The sequence below is a fragment of the Zalophus californianus genome, chromosome 2 (assembly GCF_009762305.2).
Source record: "Zalophus californianus isolate mZalCal1 chromosome 2, mZalCal1.pri.v2, whole genome shotgun sequence".
In the NCBI taxonomy this organism is placed as follows: Eukaryota; Metazoa; Chordata; class Mammalia; order Carnivora; family Otariidae; genus Zalophus; species Zalophus californianus.
Genome location: NC_045596.1, coordinates 155760704 through 155784629, shown reverse-complemented (window position 1 = coordinate 155784629; position 23926 = coordinate 155760704). Strand labels below are relative to the sequence as shown.

General features: G+C 43.7%; 1 protein-coding gene and 1 pseudogene across 1 annotated transcript in view; both read left to right on the top strand.

Moving 5' to 3' along the window:
- Positions 1-23926, top strand: part of DOCK5 (dedicator of cytokinesis 5) — a 202846-nt gene that overhangs the window by 171982 nt on the left and 6938 nt on the right. The window contains 8 exon segments of the mRNA XM_027597925.2: positions 4816-4957; positions 6948-7029; positions 8220-8304; positions 8746-8832; positions 10733-10909; positions 14211-14294; positions 14961-15098; positions 16948-17114. Coding sequence (XP_027453726.1) covers positions 4816-4957; positions 6948-7029; positions 8220-8304; positions 8746-8832; positions 10733-10909; positions 14211-14294; positions 14961-15098; positions 16948-17114 — 962 coding nt within the window.
- LOC113926157 lies at positions 19872-20032 on the top strand (annotated as a pseudogene).

The window sequence follows — 23926 nt, the reverse complement described above, 5'->3', positions numbered from 1 at the left end:
TGCAGTCTGAAGGAGGGGAGGTCTTCGTCTCTTCTCCAGATGGGCCTAGGGTGTGAACAGCTGGAGGCCCGTGTTCGCGCTGTGGGAGGTCGGCGGTTGGCGGGGGGGACCACTTCCTGCGTGGCCGGCCACTTCACCGCACACCCCCAGCTCGGGTATTCTGGCAGCTCCTTTGTAGAATGACTTTTCCCAGGTGGAATGAAAAAGGGAAAAACAGAACCATCGCCTCCGCTGCTCAGCTGCTACAGGTCAGGCTGGGGAAAAGTGTGGATTGATGTATTTAGCTGTTTGTTTTATTTCCAGCCAGAGCCGGTTGGAAAGCAAATATCCCGAGGACAAGACTGCAAAAGTTTCACAAAAATAAAAACAGGTGTTGTAATCGTGAGAAGGACCATGTTTTTCTTCCTTCTCAAAATTTTCTGTAACGTGATACTGATTTTAAAATCTAAAAAACAAACAAAATCTTATTCTCCCCCCCCCCACAAAAAAAAAAAGGAAGCCTCTTTAGAGCTGGCTGTGTTTAAACATACGACTCATTTTCCTTCCCGGATTTAAGAAAAAGTGAGAAAGGAAGGACTTTACGTTCCTCATAGTGCCCAATGAGGAGGTAACCCATTCATTCAGTAACTGTTTACTGAGTGCATGCTGTATGCCAGGAACACACGGGGCAGAATCGAATCAGATATGGGCCTTACTGTCATGGAATTCACAGCCTCACGGGTGTAACATTAATAATCACGCAAAAGAATGGAAATTGAAACTGACCAAGACGGGTATCACATGATTGTTTATTATTTATAATCGCCAACAACTGGATACAACTCACATGTCCCTCAATTGGCGAAGGGGTAAACAAACTGTGGGATAGCCATACAATGGAACAGTACTCAGTAATAAATAGGAATAAACTCCTGATACACACAAGCGTGTGGCTGAGTCTCGGATGCATTGTACTAAGTAAAAGAACTGAGACCACAAAGTCTGCATGCTCTGTGATTTTATGTACACGGCATCTGGCCAAGCCGACGCTTACGATAAGGGGTAGAAAGCAGATGAGTTGTTGTCTCGTCATTGAAGGGGAGGGTTGGGCTTCAGAGGCATGGAGAAATTTTGGATGGTGATGAAACTGTTCTGTATTTTGATTGTGATCATGGTTATGTTTGTCAAAACTCAACAGAATTTTACACTAAAGAGGGTAGATTTTACTATATGTAATTTATGCCTGAATTTTTTTTTTTTTTTTTAAGAGTCAGGAAAGACTTCCCTGGGGAATTTCTGCTTTGGCTGCAATTTAGAGGCGAGCTTGGAGTTTTGGAGATAAAGGTGGTAGGAGAAAAGCATTGCAGGCAGAGAAAGTGGCAAGCAAGCACATGGCAGTACCCAGGAAGGGAGGGTATGGGGCGAGCGGGGAGTTGAGGCCTGAAGCATGGGGAGAACACGCAGGGCAGGGCCGTGGGGCTGCCCTGGCTGTGTTGTCAGCACCCCAAGAGCAGGAGGGAACCATGGCGGACTCTCTGTGTTGGCAAGGTCATCATCTGGCTGATACGGACAATGGTTGGATGTGTACAGATAAGCCACTTAGAGACTGTTGTACATGTTGGGGAAGGGATGGCTGGTTGTCCTAGGGAGGTGGCTTTAGAGAAAAATGGAAAGATTTTGAATAGTAAAGTAGCAGTATTTGATGATTGTTGTTGGGACATGTGGGTGAGGAAGGAGGGAGGTGGCAAGAATGATTTCCTTGATTTCTGGCTGCATAATGGGAAGGGCTGTGGAGCCATCCACTAAGACAGCAATACTGGAAAATAGAGTCATGGTAGAGAGCTTCAGTCCATTCAGTGAATAACTATTTATTGAACTCTTACTCTGTGCCTTGCTGTATTATAGGCATGGAGGCACAGTCCAAAACAACCCAAATCCTTGAAATTATGGAACGTATATTCTAGCTTGGAGACACACAAAAAGTAAACACACTTAGTATGTCCAGTAGCCTAGAAAAATGCCTCACCCTATGTAGACACTCTGTACGCATCATGGAGAAAATGTTGGGGCGGGGGAAGAAAGAAGCAGGTGATGGGGTTGGAGTTGTAATTTTAAATAGAGTGAATGGGAAGGATGTCAGTAAGAAAATGACATTTGAGCAAGGACCTGAAAGAAGTGGGGGAATAAGCCAGGTGGCCATCAAAAGATGAGATGGGGGGCCAGGAAGTGAGAACAGCGGGTTCAAAAGCCGTGAGGCTGGAGGAGTGTGAACAGGAGGGCAAGTGGAGAAGAGGGGGCAGGTGGCTTGGGGTCCCAGATCGCAGATGGCCTTTCAGATCTTTATACGTTCTTTGTGAAAGTCTGGTTGGGGCCATACTCAGTGTGAGGTAACGTGGAACATCCAACAGATGTAAGTCAACAATCTGATACCTGGACCCAGAACTCAAAGGAAAGTTCCAAACTAGGGATAAAGTTGGTGGGTTATTTGAGTGTGGAGGAGATAGCGCAGGGAGAGAGAACGGAGCACCAGAAGGAGAGGGTCTGGGAAGGCGCCCTGCAGTAGGTTCTAGACCGAGATTGGCGGTCAGTCTCGGTGCTCCAGTCCCGATAAGGCAGGGATGCCTGCCGTGCGTGTGTGTGTGCGTGTGCGTGTGTGTGTGCGTGTGTGTGTGAGAGAGAGACTGCTGTGTCACATGCATCTGGGGGCATGAGCTGGAGACAGCACTGGTTCAGGGCAAAGGTTAGACCTTCAAGTTGAAAAAGGGGGGTCTCCATCATCTGCTGGGTGACTGTATGATTTCGACCAAATCATGTAACCTCCCAAGTTTTCTGATGTGTAAGTTAGAGAAGTACTGCCCACGTCACAGGGCTGCTTCAGAATTAAGTAAATAGCATACAGGAGGGCTTTATAAACTGTAAAGTGGTTTGTGGATGTCAGGTGTTGTCAGAGAGTGCTGAAAAATATAAAAGCCTCTGCATGATGTAACCTCCAGGCCCTTCTGTGGTATGGACCATTTCCCCAAACTCAGAATATCTAAAATCGTGTTGTCCTCTCCCCCCACCCCTGGCCCAGCCCCAGCCAGGCCTCCTTCTTCCCTGCTTCTGTCAGGGGCCCCACTGAGCCTCCGGCTCTGGGCCCAGCAAGCTCAGAATCCTCGGTGATTCTCCCCATCTTTGCCCTTCACCAGATACCAGGGTCGCACACCAGATCCTGTAGCTTCTCCTTCTCCCACTCAGTCCTGCCTGGGGGTCCTGCAGTTAGATGCACACCCCACTGTCCACTGAGGTTGTCTAGGCACTGCCTCCGTCATGTCGCTCCCTCCTAGAACCTCCAGGGAATTCCCCAGGCCTCAGGAACTGGCGCCTGCCTTTCAGTGCTCTGGCTCATCCAAGCTTATTTTCTTCTACTTCAGTTCCATACTTTCTGCCTCGTGGCCCTGTCCTTCCTTTCACTCTTCCTGCTGGTTGTCCTCCCCTTCTCTTTTCCTCTCCTTACTGTGTCCGTGCATCTGGGCCCAGGCAATGCCACGTTCTCCTCGAAGCCCCTCGTTCACTCCTTGCTAGTGTGTGCTGACCTTGTGCTTGTCTGCTTCCATTCACATTGTTGTCCACATCCTATGATTAGTGCTGCCGTACACTCTGCTTCCTTAGCTACCACAGCTTTGCCTGCATGATGGAATTACGTAAAGCATGGATTAGTCATGTAAATCTTTCCCAGCTTGGAAAACTTCATCATCTATTCCAAAAGACCTGGCATTTGTTCCTGCCATCAGTGTTTCTCCTAGAAGGTATATTGCCATCCTGTTACTTATATAAACTATCATACTTACTTGTTTTCTGTTTCTGCCCACCAGAAGGTAAGTTTTGTGAGAGTAGGGTCATCATTATATCCCTAGTGTCTTAGCATATCTCCTGTTTGTCCAATACCTATTTGCTAGATGAATGGGCAGGTGATTTTTAAAAACATTTTCCAGGACAATAGGGGCCCAAGGTTTAGTTAAAAAATGGATCAGGTATGGGCTGCCAATGCTAAGTACTCATCTGAGCAATCATCAGATGAGCAAGAACCTTTGAAACATGGCTCCATTTGAACTTGCGTGGGCAACAGCAGTTATGAGTCAAATTACTCCTATGTCTGGAGCCTAGGAAATTTCTTTCTAAAAAAATCGAATTTTATTAATTTTATTAAACAGAAAAAGAATGTAGATTAGAAAGGAGAGAATAGGACTTAGTGGAGTTATAGTCTGTGAGCCTTTGACATCGCCGTCCACAGTGATTTTCAGGATTGCAGACGGACTGCTGTATGTTATTCCTGTTCTCTGTTAATGGAGATTTGTTGCGTGGGCTCTCTTCATACTTTTCTGTTCTGTAAGTCAGCGCCACTCCAAGTGCTGGTCCACAACTGGATCATGATAAAACAAGGGCTTGCATGTGAAGCAAATTCATGTACTTCCTTCCTTTGTTGAGAATGTCTTGCTATGAAAATCAGGTAAATTTCAACAGTGTGCCTGGTGACATTGCGGATCTACCTTAGGGCACAAGCTCATCTCCCTGTGGGTCAGTGCGGACCATTTGCAGACCGGTGGTGGTCATGGGGCCGCACTCTGAGAAGCACTGCTGAGGCAGCTTTATGCCAATGACTTATCTCCCCCAATAAACCATGAGCTCTTGCCAGATATGATGGTTGCTGCGGGGCACGTAGTAGGTGTTTAGTGAGAACTTGCTGGTGGAATGCACTTCGGCCAGGGAGGGCCGTGGCTTCCTCAGCACCAGGATCTCCAGTTGCCCCTTCACTCTTCATATGTAATCACTCCCCTTGCTGTCTCTGACCTGCAGAACAAAATCTTCATCTACCGGGGGAAGGAGTATGAGAGGCGAGAAGACTTCAGCCTGAGGTTGCTGACCCAGTTCCCCAATGCCGAGAAGATGACCAGCACCACGCCCCCGGGAGAGGACATCAAGTCGTCCCCAAAGCAGTGTATCCTCACCTCGGGGAGACATGGCCCGGCCCGGCCACAGAAGCTAAGGGTTCAGTCCCGTCTCTGCACGTGGATATGTCCTGCCCTCTGACCACTCATGTTAACGGTTCTGACTCAGTTTCCCATTCTGTGTAAAAAGCTTTGGGACCCTAACGTCCTTAGCACATAGTTATGAAGTAAAGGAGAGAGGAGATAAGGAAATCTTGAATATGAAAGGATATGTTTTATAGCCATATGGGGAGCTTGAGGAGGACATAGACTGGCTGTAGAGAATTCTGGATTCTGGATAAAGATGTATAGCTCTTCTTTTGTAACATACAATGACTTAAAAAGAAAACAAGAACAAAACACTAAGAGCTCCATAACAAAATTATTTTTAAAACTTGTTCATGTGTTTTGTGCTAAAATAAAGATGTTCTAAAATAGAACACTATTCAAAGAGAGGTAGATAAGCCAGAGCTGGTGTGACAGGGTAGATAAGAGAACGGGCTCTGGAGCCAAGGTGCCACGGTGCGAGTCTCAGCTCTGTCACTTACTGTGTCCCTTTGAGAAGTTCCTTAATTTCTCTGTGTCTTGGTTTTCCCATCTATAAAATGGGGATGATGTTCATCCTTTCTCACGGAGTTCTTGTAAAGATTGACTAAATACCTGTCAAATGTTAGGAACAGTGCCTGGTACGTAGTAAAAATTCAATATATATTGGCCATTATTATACATACAGCTTGGTAAGTAGGTTGTAAGTAGATGATAAGAAAGATTGACAATAATAATAACAGACGAATAGACAGGCACACCTTAAGAGAACGGCAGCCTGTTAATACATAGCAGATGCTTGGAAAAGAATAGTCTTCCAGGATAAATCCTTGTTTGGGTTATGTGGGTTCAGGAGACAACGAAGGTGCCTTCGTGGTGTGGGAATGACAAGAGGTCTTCAAGAACTGGATGTAGGATTTCCTTTGGCTGGGCCCTCAGTCCTTTTTGCCTAGCCCCTTGACCTTTCCCAAACGGCTTCCTTCCTCCAGGCCTTGGTTTCTCACCCATGAGGTGTCAGTCTGTTTTCCCTAAATACCCAATAACACTTCTGGAAGGATCAAAATAAAAAGGAGGTCATTTCTTTGAAAATGCTCTGTCAACTAGACCAGGGTAAGGCACAGCCCAGTGGTCCTCAGATTTTGTTATACCAGAGACTCACCGTGGAGAGATTGTAATTCGGCAGCTGTGAATTCTCATTGTGCGTCCTGAGTAAGCATCGTGTGGTTCTGGTTCCCCAGGGCTGCACACCACCCAGAGATGCTGGGAGTCACTGTTCTGTCCTGACCCAGGGCCTTCACCTCGACTTTAAATGCTGTCGATTTTGAAACAGTATATCTGTACTGGCAAGGACAAAAAAAGTCATTATTTAAATTATCAAGTCAGAGAGACAGGTCTCCCCCTGAGCTGGATTAAAAGCCTGACTTCATTATGTACCAGTTATGCACTCTGGGTTTTCTCAGAGCCTCAGATTCCTCATCTGTAGGAGATTCATAACATCTGCCTATTGGTTGTTGTGTTTATTATTGGCGAGAACATATTGAGAACCTCGTTCAGTGCCCAGCTATGGCCGTCCATCAACAAGTGATAGCCACAGATACCAGACGTTCCTGCTGCGCAGGCTCTGGAGTCCGGCTGTTTCAGAGGCATGCGTGTCCAAAAGAAATGATTTAAAACTGATTCAAATCCCTCTTCACCTGATAGTTCATTGATGCCTATTTTCCTATGGCAGGGTTGCTTGCCAGGTGTCTGACCAAAATGTCCTAAGATTATTACTTAATAAGGCATTTGGGTGACACCTCAGGGAACCCTGTTTTGAATGCAGTCCTGGCAGTCAGGAAAAAGGAGTACGTCAGGCAGGTACCATTTCCATCTGCAAAGCAGGAGGAATAGGTGGTACGTTCTGCCTGAAACAGCTTCACAGCCCAGCCCCTTGTCCTTCCTTAACGAGCTCCTCAGACATGCAGTGTTTCACCGTAAAGCCGGTGATGAGCCTGCCACCCAACTACAAGGACAAACCAGTTCCAGAGCAGATCTTAAAGTAAGTGGGGGTTTTTTGCTTCTTTTAAAAAACATTTTCTAACACATTTTCTCTAGAAGTACATCAAAACCCAAGCGCTTGGGTGGCTCAGTCAGTGAAGCATCCGACTCTTTATTTTGGCTCAGGTCATGATCTCAGGGTCATGAGTTCGAGCCCCACGAGTGGAATCTGCCTGATGTCTCTCTCCCTCTGCCCCTCCCCCCACTCATGCTCTCACATGCACGCACACACACTCTCTAAATGAATGAATGAATGGATAGGTAGATAGATAAAATATTTAAAACCAAAGTCTTAAACTCATTTGGAAGACCTGTTGTCTTACCCCTCTGGGGCTGCTGTAACAGGATCCCACAGACTTGGTGGCTTATAAACAACACATTTATTTCTCACAGTTCTGGAGGCTGGGAAAGTCCAAGGTCAGGTGCCAACAGATTTGGTGTCTGGTGAGGACCTGCCTCCTGATTCACAGACACTGACTTCTCTCTGTGTCCTCACATGGCAGAAAGGGTGATTGAGTGCTCTGGGGTCTCTTTTATAAGGGCACTCATCCCATTCATGGGGGCTCTACCCACATGACCTATGTACCTGCCACAGACTACTTCTTAGTCCCATCACAATGGGGGACAGGATTTCCACACATGAATTTTGGCATTCAGACCACAGCAACTCTTTATTGTATTTTCAGTATAAAGAGCTTGGTAATTCAAAAGGGATTTGGGGGCCTTGGGTTTTTTTTTAGACAGACAGGGGGAAATCAGGAATTTCACTGTTAGGTTTCAGATCTCCTGGATCTTATTTCCACTCACAAGCACTCACTGAGGAATGGCTGACCTCACCTTGCCTGGTGGGGTCCCCAGTGATCAAAAGCCTCATTCTTTTTTCTGAGAAGCTAAAATGCTAGTAGGATTGATAGGATTGTGATAAAAATACACAAATGAAATAACAAACATGGATATAAATACATATACCTATTTAAATGGTGAGCTGTGGAATGGATTCATAAATAAGGTAAAGATGTGCAATAAAATCAAATCGTGCACCTCCAGCCTTCATTGTGGAGACTGTTTTGAGGTCGCTTAGTGGATAAGGCCCGGTCTGTGCAAGATGTGGTCCGGGTTTTATTGAAGTCTGATCAAGGACTGCTTGTTCTAAGAGAGAAGCTACAGCATTGTGGCCATGTCTTTCTCCAGCTACTATAGAGCCAATGAGGTGCAACAGTTCAGATATTCCAGGCCATTCCGGAAAGGAGAGAAGGATCCAGACAATGAATTTGCTGTGAGTCTACCCCCTTTGCCTCTAAAACAAGGTAAAGTAGGCTTTCCACCTAACCAAAGCAGATTACAGAAACGATGGCAGCCGTGGGGAAAGAGGACAGAGGTGCTGTGCACTTACTACCTAGACAGCAAGCCCATCTCAGTGGAGAACTCTAGACTGGACCCCCCCGCCCCCGCGCCAAGACTGGGCTCTGCTGTTGCACTCCAGTGTTGATGCTGGTATGACCTGAGCAAGTCCCACCTCTCTGGACTTCACATGTCCCCTGTAGAACGTGAGAGGGCCCAAGCAGATGATCCCTTGCAGTTTTAAACATCCAGAACCCTCAAAATGTGGCCCGTTCACCAAGGAAGCATTTGGGAATAGACTCTCCCTGACCTCAACCAGGGAGCGTTGCCATTGTGCCTGGGAACTGACATTTCTAATTTTCCTTCCTTGCACCAGACCATGTGGATCGAAAGGACCACGTATACAACTGCGTACACCTTTCCTGGGATTCTCAAGTGGTTTGAAGTCAAACAAATTTCAACGGTGAGTCATTTGAAATTGGAACAAAGAAAATTCTTTGTGTCTCCAGATATATAATAAGAGCCTTTGTTAAGCCCTCCTCCAGTTCTCACTAGCTTCGCCAACCTCCTCTGGCCAACTTTGTTTTCTGAAAGAGAAATAAAAGGCATGCTTGTCTAATAGAACTCCTTTGTACAACTGATGTTACAACACCAACCCTAAAGGTTACTCACAGTGAATGACTCTTTTATGAGTAAATGAGTCTTGTCTCCTCATGATCCTGCCAGTGCACCAGACTTTTTTCGGAATGTCTCCTTTGAGTTCGCTGTCAATCACATTCTCTCCCGGAACGTTCGCTGTCAATCACATTCTCTCCCGGAACGTTTCCTCTTCTTTCATCCACGGCTAATCACATCACCAGTCATCCCAGACTCTTCCTTCTCTATCCCTCCCCAAAGCTGCCCCTTTTACCTTTTTAATATTTATTAAATCTGTTTTCTTTATTTCTAGCTCTCCTACTTCTGTACCCCATTTTAGTCCCTCGTTCATCTCTTGTGGACGCCACGGAAAAAACCCCCTCGTTGGCCTCCTGCCTTGGCCTTCACAGGCCTGTTTTCCTCACGGCCTCTGAGCGTGAGTTCCACAGTGGAAAGCTGACCGTATCCTTCTCATGCTTAAAACCTTGCCGTGGCTCCCCAGTGCCTAGAGCATAAAGCCCCTGTTCCTTAGCACACACATGCAGAGTCCTTATGACTCAGCTCTGCCACCTCGTTTCCTATGGAATCTTCTGGAACTAAACTGCTCATTCCATGTTATTTCAACCCTCCATGACAGTGGGCCATTTTCTTTGCCCGAAATGCTACTTCTCAACCTAACGACCTCCCATCCAGGCTTCGCCTGGAAGTCATCTTTGAAACTCCTAAGTGGGGTTAGATGCCCTTTCCCTGTGCCCTGCCACAACCCGGGCTTATTTCTAGCAAGTTACTCCCGTGCTTACATGGCTTGAGACTCCACTACGTTTTATAAACCGTAGGCTCCTCCCAGCCACGAATTCTGTCTTAGTCACTTCTGTAACTGTGGAACATAGCACAGTACTTGGCATGTAATACATCTTCAAGAAATACATCTTGAACAGATCTGAACTGAAATCTGATGTGTTCCGTACCACTGGTAGTAAATTATTATTTTTCAAGTATGAATATGATTCTTGGACAGAGACTTTTGGCATCGAAGCTGCAGTAGGCGGTCATGCTGGCTGGCAATGGGTAAAACGAAGAAGGCGATCTTTCTTGAAACCTGGCTTTGAAGACGTTTCCACAGGAGTTGCTCTTCTGAATGTGTATTAAATCTTACTTCGTTTTCATCCAAAATTTAGCTTGAATATTCTAATACATCCTCTTATTTCTGACTTAACCACAGAACCCCTACTAAGGTGACTTATATATGGTCTGAATGCATGGCGTCCAAAATCATTTCCCTTTTCTCATGGAAGAAGCATCAAGCCTCTTGCCAAGGAACATTCTGGGTGCTGCAGAAGTATCTGGGATCAGATAACCCATTACTCTGTTGTCGTTGAGCTTCTCAAAAATCTCTGAGGGAGCTCTGCCTAAAAATCAATCATTATTACAGTTCCAATTTTTATTCCCCAAAATTTCTCTAGATACTTTGCACCAAGAAATAGTCACTGCAATAGCTCTAATTTTTAGGTCACCCCTGGACTTCCTAAGGAGATTTTAAGTCGCTTATTTTGCACCTTAGCAAAAGCATTTCCAAATAAGTGTGGTATCCAAATAAATATAACCTTGACTTTTTTATAGCTTGGTGAGAATGTTAAACCTTTTAAAAGGGAACACTTCAGATATTTTGTTCTGTCTTTGCTGTGAGCTCACAAAATGCCCTTCCTCTCCCTGGTCCTCTGTCACAGGAGGAAATCAGTCCCCTGGAGAATGCCATAGAAACCATGGAACTCACCAATGAGAAGATCAGCAACTGTGTGCAGCAGCATGCCTGGGACCGAGCCCTCTCTGTGCACCCTCTCTCCATGTTGCTCAGTGGCATCGTGGACCCGGCTGTCATGGGGGGCTACTCCAACTACGAAAAGGTGAATCCCGTGTGTCCTCATGCCTCTCTCTGTGGCACCGTGCCCCCAGTGAATTTGTTGCTTACAGCTCCCCTGAGATTTTTTTCAGTCTGCCTTCTTCACTTCTTTTACAAGTGAAATTAATGAAAAGCATGTCCTTGGCCTCACACCTCCTAGAGACCCTCAGCAACCCCACCAGGGTTAGGCCACGGCCTGGTAAGGAGTCACTGAAAGATCAATCTAATATACCACGTCTGGTTGATCTACCTCCTGTTCCCTCTCCCACTCCCACTCTCCCTGGTGGGAGACGCAGAACTCAGGATGCTCTGGAAGTGAAGAAGCATCTGTGGGAGAGGCAGAGCTGTGCTCTAGTTAAAATGAGCTTCTAGAAACACCCACCCCGACTTGGTGTGCCGTAGGTTGTTTGGACAAACGCTGGCCCTGGCTGCACAGTTACATTAGTTCAACTAAGTGTCATATCTTTTATTCTGGAGAAAAAAGAAAAGAGTGCTCACCAGATGTGAATCCATTGCATAGGATTTGGATGTGGCACCATTTAAAATAGAGGTAATGGGGGCACCTGGGTGGCTCAGTCCGTGAAGCATCTGCCTTCGGCTCGGGCCGTGATCCCGGGGTCCCGGGATTGAGTCCCGTATCGGGCTCCCTGCTCAGCGGGGAGTCAGCTTTTCCCTCTCCCTCTGTGCTCTCTCTCTCTCTCTCTCTCTCTCAAATAAATAAAATCTTTTAAAAAAATAAAAATAAAATGGAAGTAACGTATTCAGTAGATAATTCATAACGTAATTAATCAAGACAGGATTTTTAATTGTTCAGCTGTTTTCAGTGGCTAGGTAATTTTGGAGTCCTCTTCCTGAATCCAAATAAACATTTGGCTACCGCCCTGTGGGGTAGCCTGGAGAATGAGCGGGAAGTAAAGGAGGAAGACAGGAAGGGTGAGCAGACAGTCGATGGGCCGATTCTCTTATTTCCATTTGTGCACCAAGTCCTGAGAAGACCAGGGGCGTTAGAATCAGCCACGCCTGTGACCTAATACCGGCTTCCCATTGGCCACTTTGTGCCCTTGGGTGAGATAATTCACCTCTCTGAGCCCCAAGCTTAGTATATGAAAAAAGTGAGGAAAATAACTAACACACAGGAGAGGCTCATAGCTTAGGAAGGCATCTTGGGTGTCGGGAACATCACAGAACACTTGCCATACAGTTGCGGCTTGCTGAGGGTCAGTTTTCTCCCTCCCTCCCATCGCTTGGAGCCAAATGTGATCAGAACGTCCTTCCTGAGTGGGGCGGCCAGTGCTCTGTGACTGATGCTGTGACCATCTTTCCCATCAACCTTTGCGCCTTCTTCAGGCTTATGACCCTTAGCAGCCGGGAAAGAGTCCACACTGGAAGTCACTTCTAGCGTGCCCATGCCAGGTGTCAGTAATAATCTCTGGCGTCATCACAAAATTCAAGGCAAAACTAGGATCCAGAATATAATACTTTTTTATACTGTAATGATTTTGGTGTGTGTTTTTTCATATAAGCTAAGCTATCTAGTACTAACTTTCCTGTTTTTCCAAGTGTGTGTGTGTGTGTGTGTGTGTTTTTTTTTTACAGAATGCCTCTGAACTCAAATTCGTACATGCCAATATCTGTGAATAGTATGTAATTTCATATGAAGGTCTTTCCAATGTCATTGTCTTCTCATTGAAATTTTTAAAAAGGGAATGTAGGGTATGTAAACTAATAAATTTCAGGAGCTTTAGCTTAAAATACTAGTTTGTACTTTTAATTAATATGTATGAGTGTGTGCATTTCTAAACGTAAGAAAAAGTTAAACTCCTTGATCACCAGTGACCCCCATGGCAGTCCGTTGGGGAATCCATCATCACTTACCTATACAGGCGACCTGTCTTAAAGCAGGCCATTCATCATTGCCTGCCTGATAGGAACCCAAGAGCTGTTTGCTGTAAGTCATCAGCCCCTTTCTGTCGCGAGGCAGGACTCTCCTAAAAAAGTGAATTTCAGAGCACCCTGCTCCAATATTTCTTGACTCAACCAATGTTTGGGGAATTTCAGTGCATTTTATCTTATCTCAAAAACTTTTTTAACTTTTGAAGATTTAAACTGCTTGTATTTGGAAGGTGAGGGTGGATGAAGTTTTAAGCAATACGACTTTTTCACTCATTTCTTTCTAAACATGGATCTGGCTAGAAGGAGCGCTCTCCGGATGTGCTGCCCAGCTTCCTGTTTGTGCTACTGGGCCTGCAGGCCCACACGTCTTTGTATCCCTTGTTGCGTTCCTTTGCTGGGGCCGCCAGAACAAAGGCACACACAGGGTAGCTTAAGACAATAGAAATAGATTGCCTCACAGTTTGAGAGCCCGGTTTTCTGAAATCCAGGTATCAGCAGGGTTCATTCCCTCTGAGGGCGTGAGAAAGAATCTGATCCTGCCTCTCTCCTAGTTTCTGAGGGGTTGGCAAATATTCCTTGGCTTAGAGCTGACCATGTTCTCCTTGTGCCTCTTCACAGTGTGTATTCCCTGTGTCTAAACTTCCCCTTTTTATAAGGACTTCAAATACATTGAATCGGGTGCTTAGGTGGCTCAGCCATTAGGCATCTGCCTTCAGCTCAGGTCATGATCCCAGGGTCCTGGGACTGAGCCCAGGTCCTGCTTCTCCCTCTGCTTCTGCCCCTCCCGCCACTCATGCACACTCTCTCTCTCTCAAATAAATAAATCTTTAACAAATTTATTTATGAAACATTTTCACATCTATATCTCGTGTTGTCTTCCAGAAAGACTTTTAGATAGATGTGTAATGAGAAAATGTGGATATTAATCTTTACCTAATACAGGAAAAAATGTGATAGAGCCTATATCAGATGATAGAGCAGGAAAACTATTGTCCACATCCAGCCTACTAATTTTTTGCTTTTTCCTCTATAATAACTGCACACTTTAATGAGTAACCTTTAGGGATTGTCATTGGCCTTAGTCCTTTGGAAAAGTTATTTCACTGAATGCCATTCTGCTCTACTGATGATATTTGGTCTGTGCACTTGTGTGTGTCTGGGCGTTGTTGAGAAGGTACTTTGATTAGGCATTGCACAATTCCAGAAAAACCACAAAATAGCACATACCTTTAGAATTGTCCACTGTGGCATAAGGGCTGCCCCAGGAAAGGAATGATTGTTCCTTTAGTTGTTCCTGATTTATCAGATAGAACAGAACACACTTTTCACCCTTTCAGGCTCTCCTCCCTCGCGGGTCAAATACACAGATAGGAACGTGTTCTAATTAATACTCGCATGTGCTCCCCTTTTAGGCTTTTTTTACAGAAAAGTACTTGCAGGAGCATCCCGAAGACCAGGAGAAGATTGAGCTGCTAAAACGACTGATAGCATTGCAGGTATGTGTCGTGGGAGGGGTGTGGCCAGACAGCCTTCCGCAGCACTCCATGGGGTGCCTCAGAGCACAACCCCAAGATATTCTCTAGGGCTTAAATCCACAAGCCCGCTTTTAGGGGGTTTTGTTTTGTTTTGTTTTTTACCCTTTGGAATCACAGCCTACCTCTTTGTTTGGCAAAGTGACCCTAGGAATAGCATTCTGTTAGACTGTACAGTGCAGAGAGGGACCTTCCTAGAGAAGAGATTAAAGTCCCCACATTGGTTTGCTGAGCTGTGTTTCCAGCTGAGCCATGTTGGCCTCAGTCTCTCTCTCTCATTACTTCAGTGAACAGTGGTAGAAAATGCAGCCATCCGATTCAGCTTAAGGTTTTAAAACTAGCAGTGGCTTAGCCACAGACATGCCCCCGGGCTCAGGTGGGTTTGTCTGGGCTGTCAGCCCTCCCCCAGTTGAGGGCCTGCTTGTCTCCTTGTGTGTCTCTCTCTCTGTGTCCTTGACCCAAGGGCGGCCAGTGCCCAAGCCCCACACAGAGAAGTAGTGCTCTCACATGGTCCGTGCTGTGTCTGCCAGCTTACCTGCCCGTCTCCACCCCCATCCTTGCCTAGCCTTCAAATCTGAAGTATCCCTCTTCCTAAACCGTATTCCCTTCCTTTCATGCCCTTTTGTTCAGATGCCCCTGCTGACAGAGGGGATCCGCATCCACGGGGAGAAGCTGACAGAGCAACTAAAGCCGTTGCATGACCGGTTGTCTTCTTGTTTCCGGGAACTCAAAGAGAAAGTGGAAAAACTCTACGGTGTCATAACACTGGTAGGCTTTGTCTGGGGAACTTGTTGACCTTTTTGGTCTCTTTGACTGTTTTTGATCTTGCAGAGTTTTTCAGCTACCAGATGAGTCAAAATAGCAGAGGTGTGGCATGGAAATACCAGGGGCAGGGAGGAGAGCACATGGTGAGCTTTTGGTGACCTTCTAACAGTGACGTGCTACATAGGGGTTCTCAGACTTGAGTGACTGTCCAAACCACCTGGACGGCTTGTGAAAAACACAGACCACTGGACCACAGCTCCGGAATTTCTGATAAGAAGTCTACAGTGGCCCGAGGGTTTGCCTTCCTCACGTGCTCCCACGTGGGGCTGAGGCCACTGATCTGGGCCCCCAGTGTGTGCGCTCCTCTCCTAGCAGTTGGGGCGTTCCTGCTCCCAGACGCGGATCATTCCTGTCCCGTCTAGCCCAATTCTTAGTGTTTTTCCTAGTGTTTATTTTTCATTTTGATGAAAGGTTTCCACTGTTGACGACTTTGAAGGAGATAAAGAATGGTGAAGTGCATTTCACAATGCATATAGCTGATTTCATCATTTTTTTCCAGCAGTTCTAACACAGTTCTCCCAGTGACAGTTTTCTTCTTCCCAAGAAGTTGGGTGGGTTGGTGCATGCGCTCAATAACCTTTTGTCTCTGAGGCAAGGCTCAGAGACAGCCAGGGGCTGGCTCAGTTGGTAAAGCATGCAGGTCTTGATCTTGGGGTCATGAGTTCGAGCCCCACGTTGGGCATAAAGGTTACTTAATAAAAGAATAAACAATAAATAACCTTTTCTCTCCAACAGTCGATTAAATGTTTGGATGCAGCTTCATTTTTCCATTTTTTTTTTTTTTAAGATTGATTTATTTTTTGAGAGAGAGAGCCTGTGCATGCGTGAGCAGGGGGAGGGGCAGAGGGACAGAGCAAGAGAGGCAGAATCTCCGCTGAGTGCAGAGCCTGACACAGGGCTCGGTCTCATGACCTGAGCCGAGACCAGGAGTCGGATGCTTAACTGACTGAGCCACCCACGTGCCCCATGTCTCCTCTTTTTAATATGAGTTCACCTTGCTTTCTAACTGTCTCACGCTTGAACTCCTGATTTTCAAATTCTCTTTCCTTGGGTCAAAGCTCTGAAATTCCTTTCGTGCCCTCCTGCCTCCCATTCCCACACCTCCGTCTTTACTACCCTTTGCTCCAGAGTTTCTTTGTGATCATTGCTTTTAATCAAGTGTTCAGTCATGTCTAACCTCCTAACCTACTGCCAGTTAAGAGCTTTTTCCTAGGAACATTTGTCTTTTACACAAGTTCCTAGATGGGAAGGACTGTGACTTTCACCTAGTGAGTAGTTTTTATTAGATCCAGGCCAGTGGTTGCATGTGAATTTGATACGGTGGCCAGTTGGGGCAATCAGTCCTACTGGAGACATTTCTAATGAAAGTAGATCAATATCAATGTTCCTTTACTTTTTAAGATACACCACTTACTTCCTAAGCATCAGGTCTACAGTTTGGATCTAAAACTTTCTATTAGGCCAGTATTCTATTTTTCTAGTGGCTGAAAGAAGCTAAACTGGAGAAGCAGACCGAGGGTTTTGCTCTTCTGTTGGGGGGTAATAAACAGCTTCCTTTTTCTCTCTTATGTGGCTGGCAGCAAATTATGGGGAATTTTTCTCTAGCCTTAACAAGGTAGATTTAACCTAGTTGTGTCTATACTTAAGAATAGGAGTAGCTGCGATACCTAACAAGTGAGGCAGCAGTGGGTGCCGGCCAATACAAATGGCAGCCACAAACGGATGGGGGTGCACCAGTCCATATGGGCTGAGTTCCAGGCCAGCTCACCATGAGATGCCATGTGTTCTTCAGCCACCCACCTTGACTGAGAGGAAGCAAAGCCGCACAGGGTCTATTGTACTACCCTACATCATGTCATCTACGCTGCGGAGATTGTCCATCACCTCAGTGACTTCCTCGGTGATTTCCACCTCTTCTAACTCATCCGATAATGCTCCTTCCAGACCAGGATCTGATGGGTAAGGGTTCAATTTTTAATTGGCGGTGGGGTGGGGGATGCAGTTTGCCTAACCTTTGCCTTTTGTCACCAAAGGGAGCCTTGGTCAGTGTAGATGCATCACTGTTAGAAGGGAAATAATTCAGAGCATATGGCTGTTAGCCTCTGGATCATTCTCATTGTCTTCCTCATGAGATCATAATCACCCATCATCCCGTCACATCCTATCACCCACCCTATCACATTCTGATTTATTTTTTTCATATTAACTTATGGTCTGATTTTTTTATATGAATCAATTTTCAAAAGTAATTTTAAAGTTTATATTTATTTTGTAAACAGGTAATGTAATTACATGATACAAAATTCCAAGGTACAAAAGGGATCTCATGAAAAATCACCCATCGGTCCTTGATTCCTACCCTACCAGTACCCCTCTGCGGAGGCAAGTGACGTTAGCCTTCAGGTTCTTGGTGCCTTTCCAACAGCTCTTCATACGCACGCAAGCAATACCTAAATATATATTCTTCCTCTCGCTTTCTTTTTATATGAATGGAAACGTAATACTTTCTTTACCTTGCTTTTTTTACTTAACTGTGTCTTGACAATCATTCCATTTCAGAATGTAGAGAGCCTCGTCTTTTCCTTGAGGTACAGACATCTTGGGATATGTCTGCACCCTGATACATTCCACTGGTGCCTATTGGTGGATGTTTAGTTGTTTTCAGTCTTTGGCTGTCATAACACTGTGGCCGTGCGTAAGCTTAAAAACTAAATTTATTCTGTAAATATACAAATATATCCATATGAGAAAAATTCCAGAAGTGACACTACTTTGTCAAACATTTATAGTTGCAATTTTCAAAATTATTCCTAAACTGACTTCCACAGATATACCAATTTAGAGTCCTACCAGTAGCATACAAGGGTGCCTCATCACCCCCACACCCCAAATTGTGTATTATTGGCTTTTTTAACTTCGCCAGTCTGATAGGTGGAGAATATTTTCATGGTCTAGGGTCTCATTTTGGTTTGGTTTTATTTCTCTTGTTTTGTGTGAATCTGAGCTGCTTTTCATTTTTTAGTAGCTATTTGTATTTTATGTTCTGCAAACTATGGTCAAGTATTTTGGGTACTTTTTTTTTTTTTTTAATTTTATTATGTTAGTCACCATACAGTACATAATTAGTTTTTGATGTAGTGTTCCATGATTCATTGTTTGTGCATAACACCCAGTGCTCCACGCAGAATGTGCCCTCTTTAATACCCATCACCGGGCTAACCCATCCCCCCACCCCCCTCCCCTCTAGAACCCTCAGTTTGTTTCTCAGAGTCCATAGTCTCTCATGGTTCGTCTCCCCCTGGGTACATGTTTCTGTTGTGTTTTCTCTGTCTGTAATATTCGTTGAAATGCATCCTCCAGTTTCTCCTTTATCTTTTGACTTTGCCTCTCATTTTTTATTTAGTTGTGCTTTTTTTATGCAGTCAAATAAATTAATGCTGGATTTCAGGGCTTCTGGATTTTATATTATAATTAAAGGCCTTCCCCACTCTAAGCCTGCAAAAAATTAATTTTAGAGTTTCACTATTCACCACTAAATCTGTGATTCTTTGAAATTTATATGAGTATAAAGTGTGAGGTATGAAGTCAACTTTTTTTTTTTTTTGGCCATGCAACTACTCAGTTTTCCCTGTAACCTTTAGTGAGCAAACCATCTTTTCTCTACTGATTTGAAATGTCAACCTTATTACAAAATCAAATTTTTATATGTTCCTTAGTCTATTTGCAGACTCCCCCCCCCCCGTTTCTTTGATCTCCCTGTGTGTTCATGTACTAGTACTATGTATTTAAAACTACTGTAGATTTGAAAGGGTTTTATTTTTTAGTTATCCTTCTCAGAATTTATCTGGCAACTTTTACTCACTGCTCACTTTTAGATTCATTTGTCTGGAATCCTATGGCTATTTTTATTGGGATCATGTGAAACTTCTGGACTAACTTTGGGAGGACTGATGGCTTTTTGATGTCAAACCTTTCTTGCCAAAAACCTGGACTGCCTTTCCATATGTTCAAATTTAAGATATTTTTAAAAAATGAATTTGTAGTTGCGTTCTTTCTGTTTAAAATACTATTTTAAAACAGTATTTTACGAATTATATACTTAATATATGTACACATAGAAATTTTTCGAAGTACTAAGAAAAATGCTTATCACATCATCACTCAGAAGTAATCACTGTGAAGGTTTAGTTATATAACAAAAAAAGCATATATACATTTTATACAATTGGAAAAGCATCGCATGTACTATTTTGTGACCTGCTGCTTAATTTAATATACATGATGGGTATTTTTTTTTTCTTTTGAAAATGTGTGTGAGCGGGGGCGGGGGACACAGAGGGAGAGAAAAATCCTCAAGCAGACTCCCTGCTGAGCGTAGAGCCCCATGCAGGTGTCTGTCTCACGCCCCTGAGATCATGACCTGAGCCAAAATCAAGAGTTGGAGGCTTAACCGACTGAGCCATTCACATACCCTTTTTATCATTTCTGTTGGCTATTTACCACTGCATCCTATGAATGCACCATACTTAATCCTTCTCTTACTGTCAAATATTTAAGCTCTGTCATTATTTCTAAACAGGTAATCATCAAAGTTCATTATAAATTTCTTATGAAAACACGTAGCTTCTGTCAATATAAACTGCAGTTTTATTATTAAGAATTGTACCAAACATATGTGTACAGACTGCTTTCCAGTTATTTAGGATGCAGTCTCATATCCCTTCTTGGCCTTTTGGCTAAGATCAAGTGTAGGATGCATTTCTAGAAGTACACATTCCCTAGTCAGAGGATGAAATTTATCACAATTCTGATGTCAAACGAATACCGATATGCAGTGCCATATGCAATATGAGTACTGGGTATTTGCACTATTTTTAATCCTTAGTGTAATAAATATTAGATAGTCCTTGATTCATTTATTTTTCTCTTCTATGGTTTTTTTAATGCCATTAAGAGATACTACCTACTCTGAGAAAGCATAAAAGTTCTGTTCAGGGAGACTCTTTTCTTAAATAAATGGTCTCACTCAAAAAAAGAAAAGATCTGAAACAGCTATTGAACATCAGAGACACCATGAGTGCTGACACTCAGGGCAATAAACAGAGAACAGGTGAGTGGGGCCCTCCTCATGCCTCAACCCAAGTAAGGTAGGTTATTGACCTTGCCCAAATTTCCCCAATGAGTAATAAGTCATTGATACTATTTTCTAACATTATTTAGGATGTTTCTTTAAAGCAGCTCAGACTGATTATCGGCTAATGACCCTGAGTCTCCCATTCCTAATGTCATACCACAGTATTTATTAATGCTTTCATGATGATTATTGAGGGTGCCATCTGTAAAGGGCCAGTTCTCTATTGGAAGAAAGTAGAATGTATCCATCCTGTCTGGCAAATGGTAGGCCAAGGCTCAGAAAGAGAATTACTTTCTGAAACACAGCTCATAGAGTTAAGGGAAGCCAGAAGGCCAACTAAGTCCATGCTTAGAGCACCAGCAAAGTTTGGGACCCAGAACAAAATTGTTTAGAAAAAAAACTAATCTTTGATATTTCAGGAAAATCACTGAAGTAATCATTATAAGAAAAAAATAACACAGACCCCGGGGGACCACACTGTAGTTACTTTATGTTTTAGTTTGGTTCCTAATTAGGCCCTAGTGAAACTTGCGTCTTTGACTGTCGACCTAGTGACCCACAGCCTTCATTCTCAGTCTCTGAGGTAAAGTTATAATTGATTCCATATAATCTGGGGTGGTGGTTTTCTTTCTCCCTGACCAATTACTGTTTAAGGTGATCTTGTTTGTTTGTCTGATTTGGCTTAGTTGGTTTTAAGAATAATTAGAGTCTTGGGGCACCTGCCTGGCTGAGGCGGAGGAACGTGCAACTCTTGATCTCAGGGCTGTAAGTTCGAGCCCCATGTTGGGTGTAGAGATTACTTAAAAAAATAAAATCTTAAGAAAAATTAAGAATAATTAGTCTTTTTTGGAATTTGGTTCTATATTTCTTTAACCGGTACAGAGTTAAGATAAATAATAATGAGTGGCTTCCCCTTAAGTATATTAATGATTGAAAAATACCAAAGGAGCACCTGGGTGGCTCAGTGAGTTAAGCATCCAACTCTTCTTGATTTTAGCTCAGGGCCTAAGCATTTCAACCAAACATAGCGAGTGAATCCTGTTTGGATCTTGACTCAAACAAGCCACTTCCAAGAAATTTATGAGACAATCAGGAACTGTAAGCATTGGATGTTCAATGAAATGAAGGAATTATTCCTTTTGCAGGACAGATGTTGGGAGTGTAATTTTGTTCTGAAGTGAGTCCTTGCCTCACTGAGGTATACACTGAGATATTTATGGATAAGATGATATGACATCTAAGAATCACTTCCAACCGATCCAGTGAGGGGCAAGGAATGTGACTTAGGTGTACATAAGAAAGCAGAATGGCCGTGGGTTATCATTATTGACACTGAGTGATAGACACGTGGGAGTTTTTCGTGATTTCTTCACTTTGTTACGTGTTTGAAATTTTCCATAATAAAATGTAAAAAAGTCTTTGCCCCCTCCAGATATCTTGTTTGAGTATTTGATAACTTGTGACACTAACTTTTTAAAATTCTTTGGATTTCCGTTTTCATAAAATACCTATTTATGTCCTTTGACGATTTGAAAAAACTGAACTCATATTTTTCCTTTTGGTTTGTAAAAATGTCTTCTATATTAAAGATACTTGCCATCTAAAATAGGTTCAGCAGATAGTTTTAGTTTACTAATGATGCTTTCTGCCAAATAGAAGCTTCAATTTTTTTTTACTTTTTATTTTTTTAAAGATTTTATTTATTAAAGAGAGAGCACAAGCAAGGGGGAGGAGGGGTAGAGGGAGAAGCAGACTCCCTGCTGAGCAGGGAGCCCAATGTGGGACTCGATCCCAGGACCCTGAGATCATGACCTAAGCCGAAGGCAGATGCTTAACCGGCTGAGCCACCCAGGCATCCAGAAGCTTCTATTGTTTTTTTTAAATACTAAGAGCTCATCTCTGTTTTTATGTTGTCTTATTTCATACCACAGCTTTTGTCTGTGTGTGTGTGTGTGTGTTTTATGGACTTTATTTTTTAGGGCAGTTTTAAATTCACAGCAAGATTAAGAATGTAAAGCAGAGCGGTACATTCATTACCACTGATGAACTTACGTTAGCACATCACAGTCACCCAGAGTCCATAGTTGACGATAGAGTTCCCTCTTGGTGTACATTCTTTGGGTTTCGACAGATGTATAGTGACAAGTATTCACCACTGTAGTATCATACAGAATAATTTCACTGCCCTAAAAATCCTGTCGTCTGCCTATTCATTCCTCTGAGTTTTTTATTTTTATGGAGGAAAAATCTGTCAATTTTTAATCAAACCAGGGCTTATTGAATACCCATCCAGAAGCTCTAAGCAATACCCATCATAAAGGTATAAGATCTTTTTTAACCGTCCTTGCTTTTACATTTGGCTGCAGTCATTCCCTCTCTGTCTCTCCCCAGCAGCCCCTCTCCCCCATTTGAGAGTAGGTTATGTACTTCCTTCATGCTGTAAGAGCAAACGCCTTGTCTTATTTAACTGCATACTACCTATAGCCTGTCCATTCAGGAGATTTGGCATTGATGCAATACTGCAGACTCTAACCTGGCTTCCAGTTTTGTCAGTTGTCGCACTGTGTATTTTATACAGAGCAATTTCTGATACAGGACCCGGTCGGGATCACATGCTCTGTTTGGCCACACCTCTTTATTCTTCTTTAATCTGAAGTCGTTTGGCCTTTCCTTAGTTTGTCTTTCATCATATTGACATTTTTGAAGGTTAAGGGCCAGTTATTTTATAGAATTTCCCTTCGTTTGGGTTTGTCTTATGTGTGCTTGTGCTTAGGAGTCAAGTGACAGACTTTTGTGTCTTGTTGTGTCCCTTTAGGTATCATACCCAGGAGTGCATTATGTCCATTTGTCCCCCATGGGTGATGTTAACTGACCATGTATGTGGTTAAAGTTTTGTCCATTTTCTTTTCTGTCGAGTTACTATTTTTTCCTTTGTATTTAAAAAGTAGTTTATGGGGAAATCTTGTGAGACTGTCCTGTTTCTCATCAAACTTTTCCTCTCTCTAGCACCTAATCACGATCCTTTTTTTTTTTTTAAGTATATTTTAGGGTGATGTCTCTTTAAAGACTTTTTTTTAAAGATTTTATTTATTTTGACAGAGAGAGAGAGAGCAAGAGAGGGAACACAGCAGGGGGAGTGGGAGAGGGAGAAGCAGGCTTCCCCCTGGGCAGGGAGCCCGACGTGTGGCTCGATCCCCGGACGCTGGGATCATGACCTGAGCCGAAGGCAGACGCTTAACCGACTGAGCCACCCAGGCGTCCCCTAATCATGATTCTTAAGTGAAACAGTTTTCACTATGGTGCTTGAAAATCTGTCATAGTAATAAAAGCATTTCAGGAGCATGCATATATGCTAGACCCTTGTTCTAAGCATTTGTGATAGCCTTATGAGGTTAGGTACTATTATTGTCCCCATTTCATAGATAAAGAAACTGAGGTATGAAAAGATTTTTCTGCCCAAGATCACCCAAGAGGTAAGTAGAAGTAGGATTTGAACACAGGTTGTCTGTCTCTGGGATATGTGCTGTTCTCCACTGTCTAAAGCTGCTTATTCGTCTTCTACGGTGTGAATTCTATCTTTGCCTGTAAATTTAATAAGACTTTCTCTTCCTGGGATAAGATGAATGTTCAAAGATAC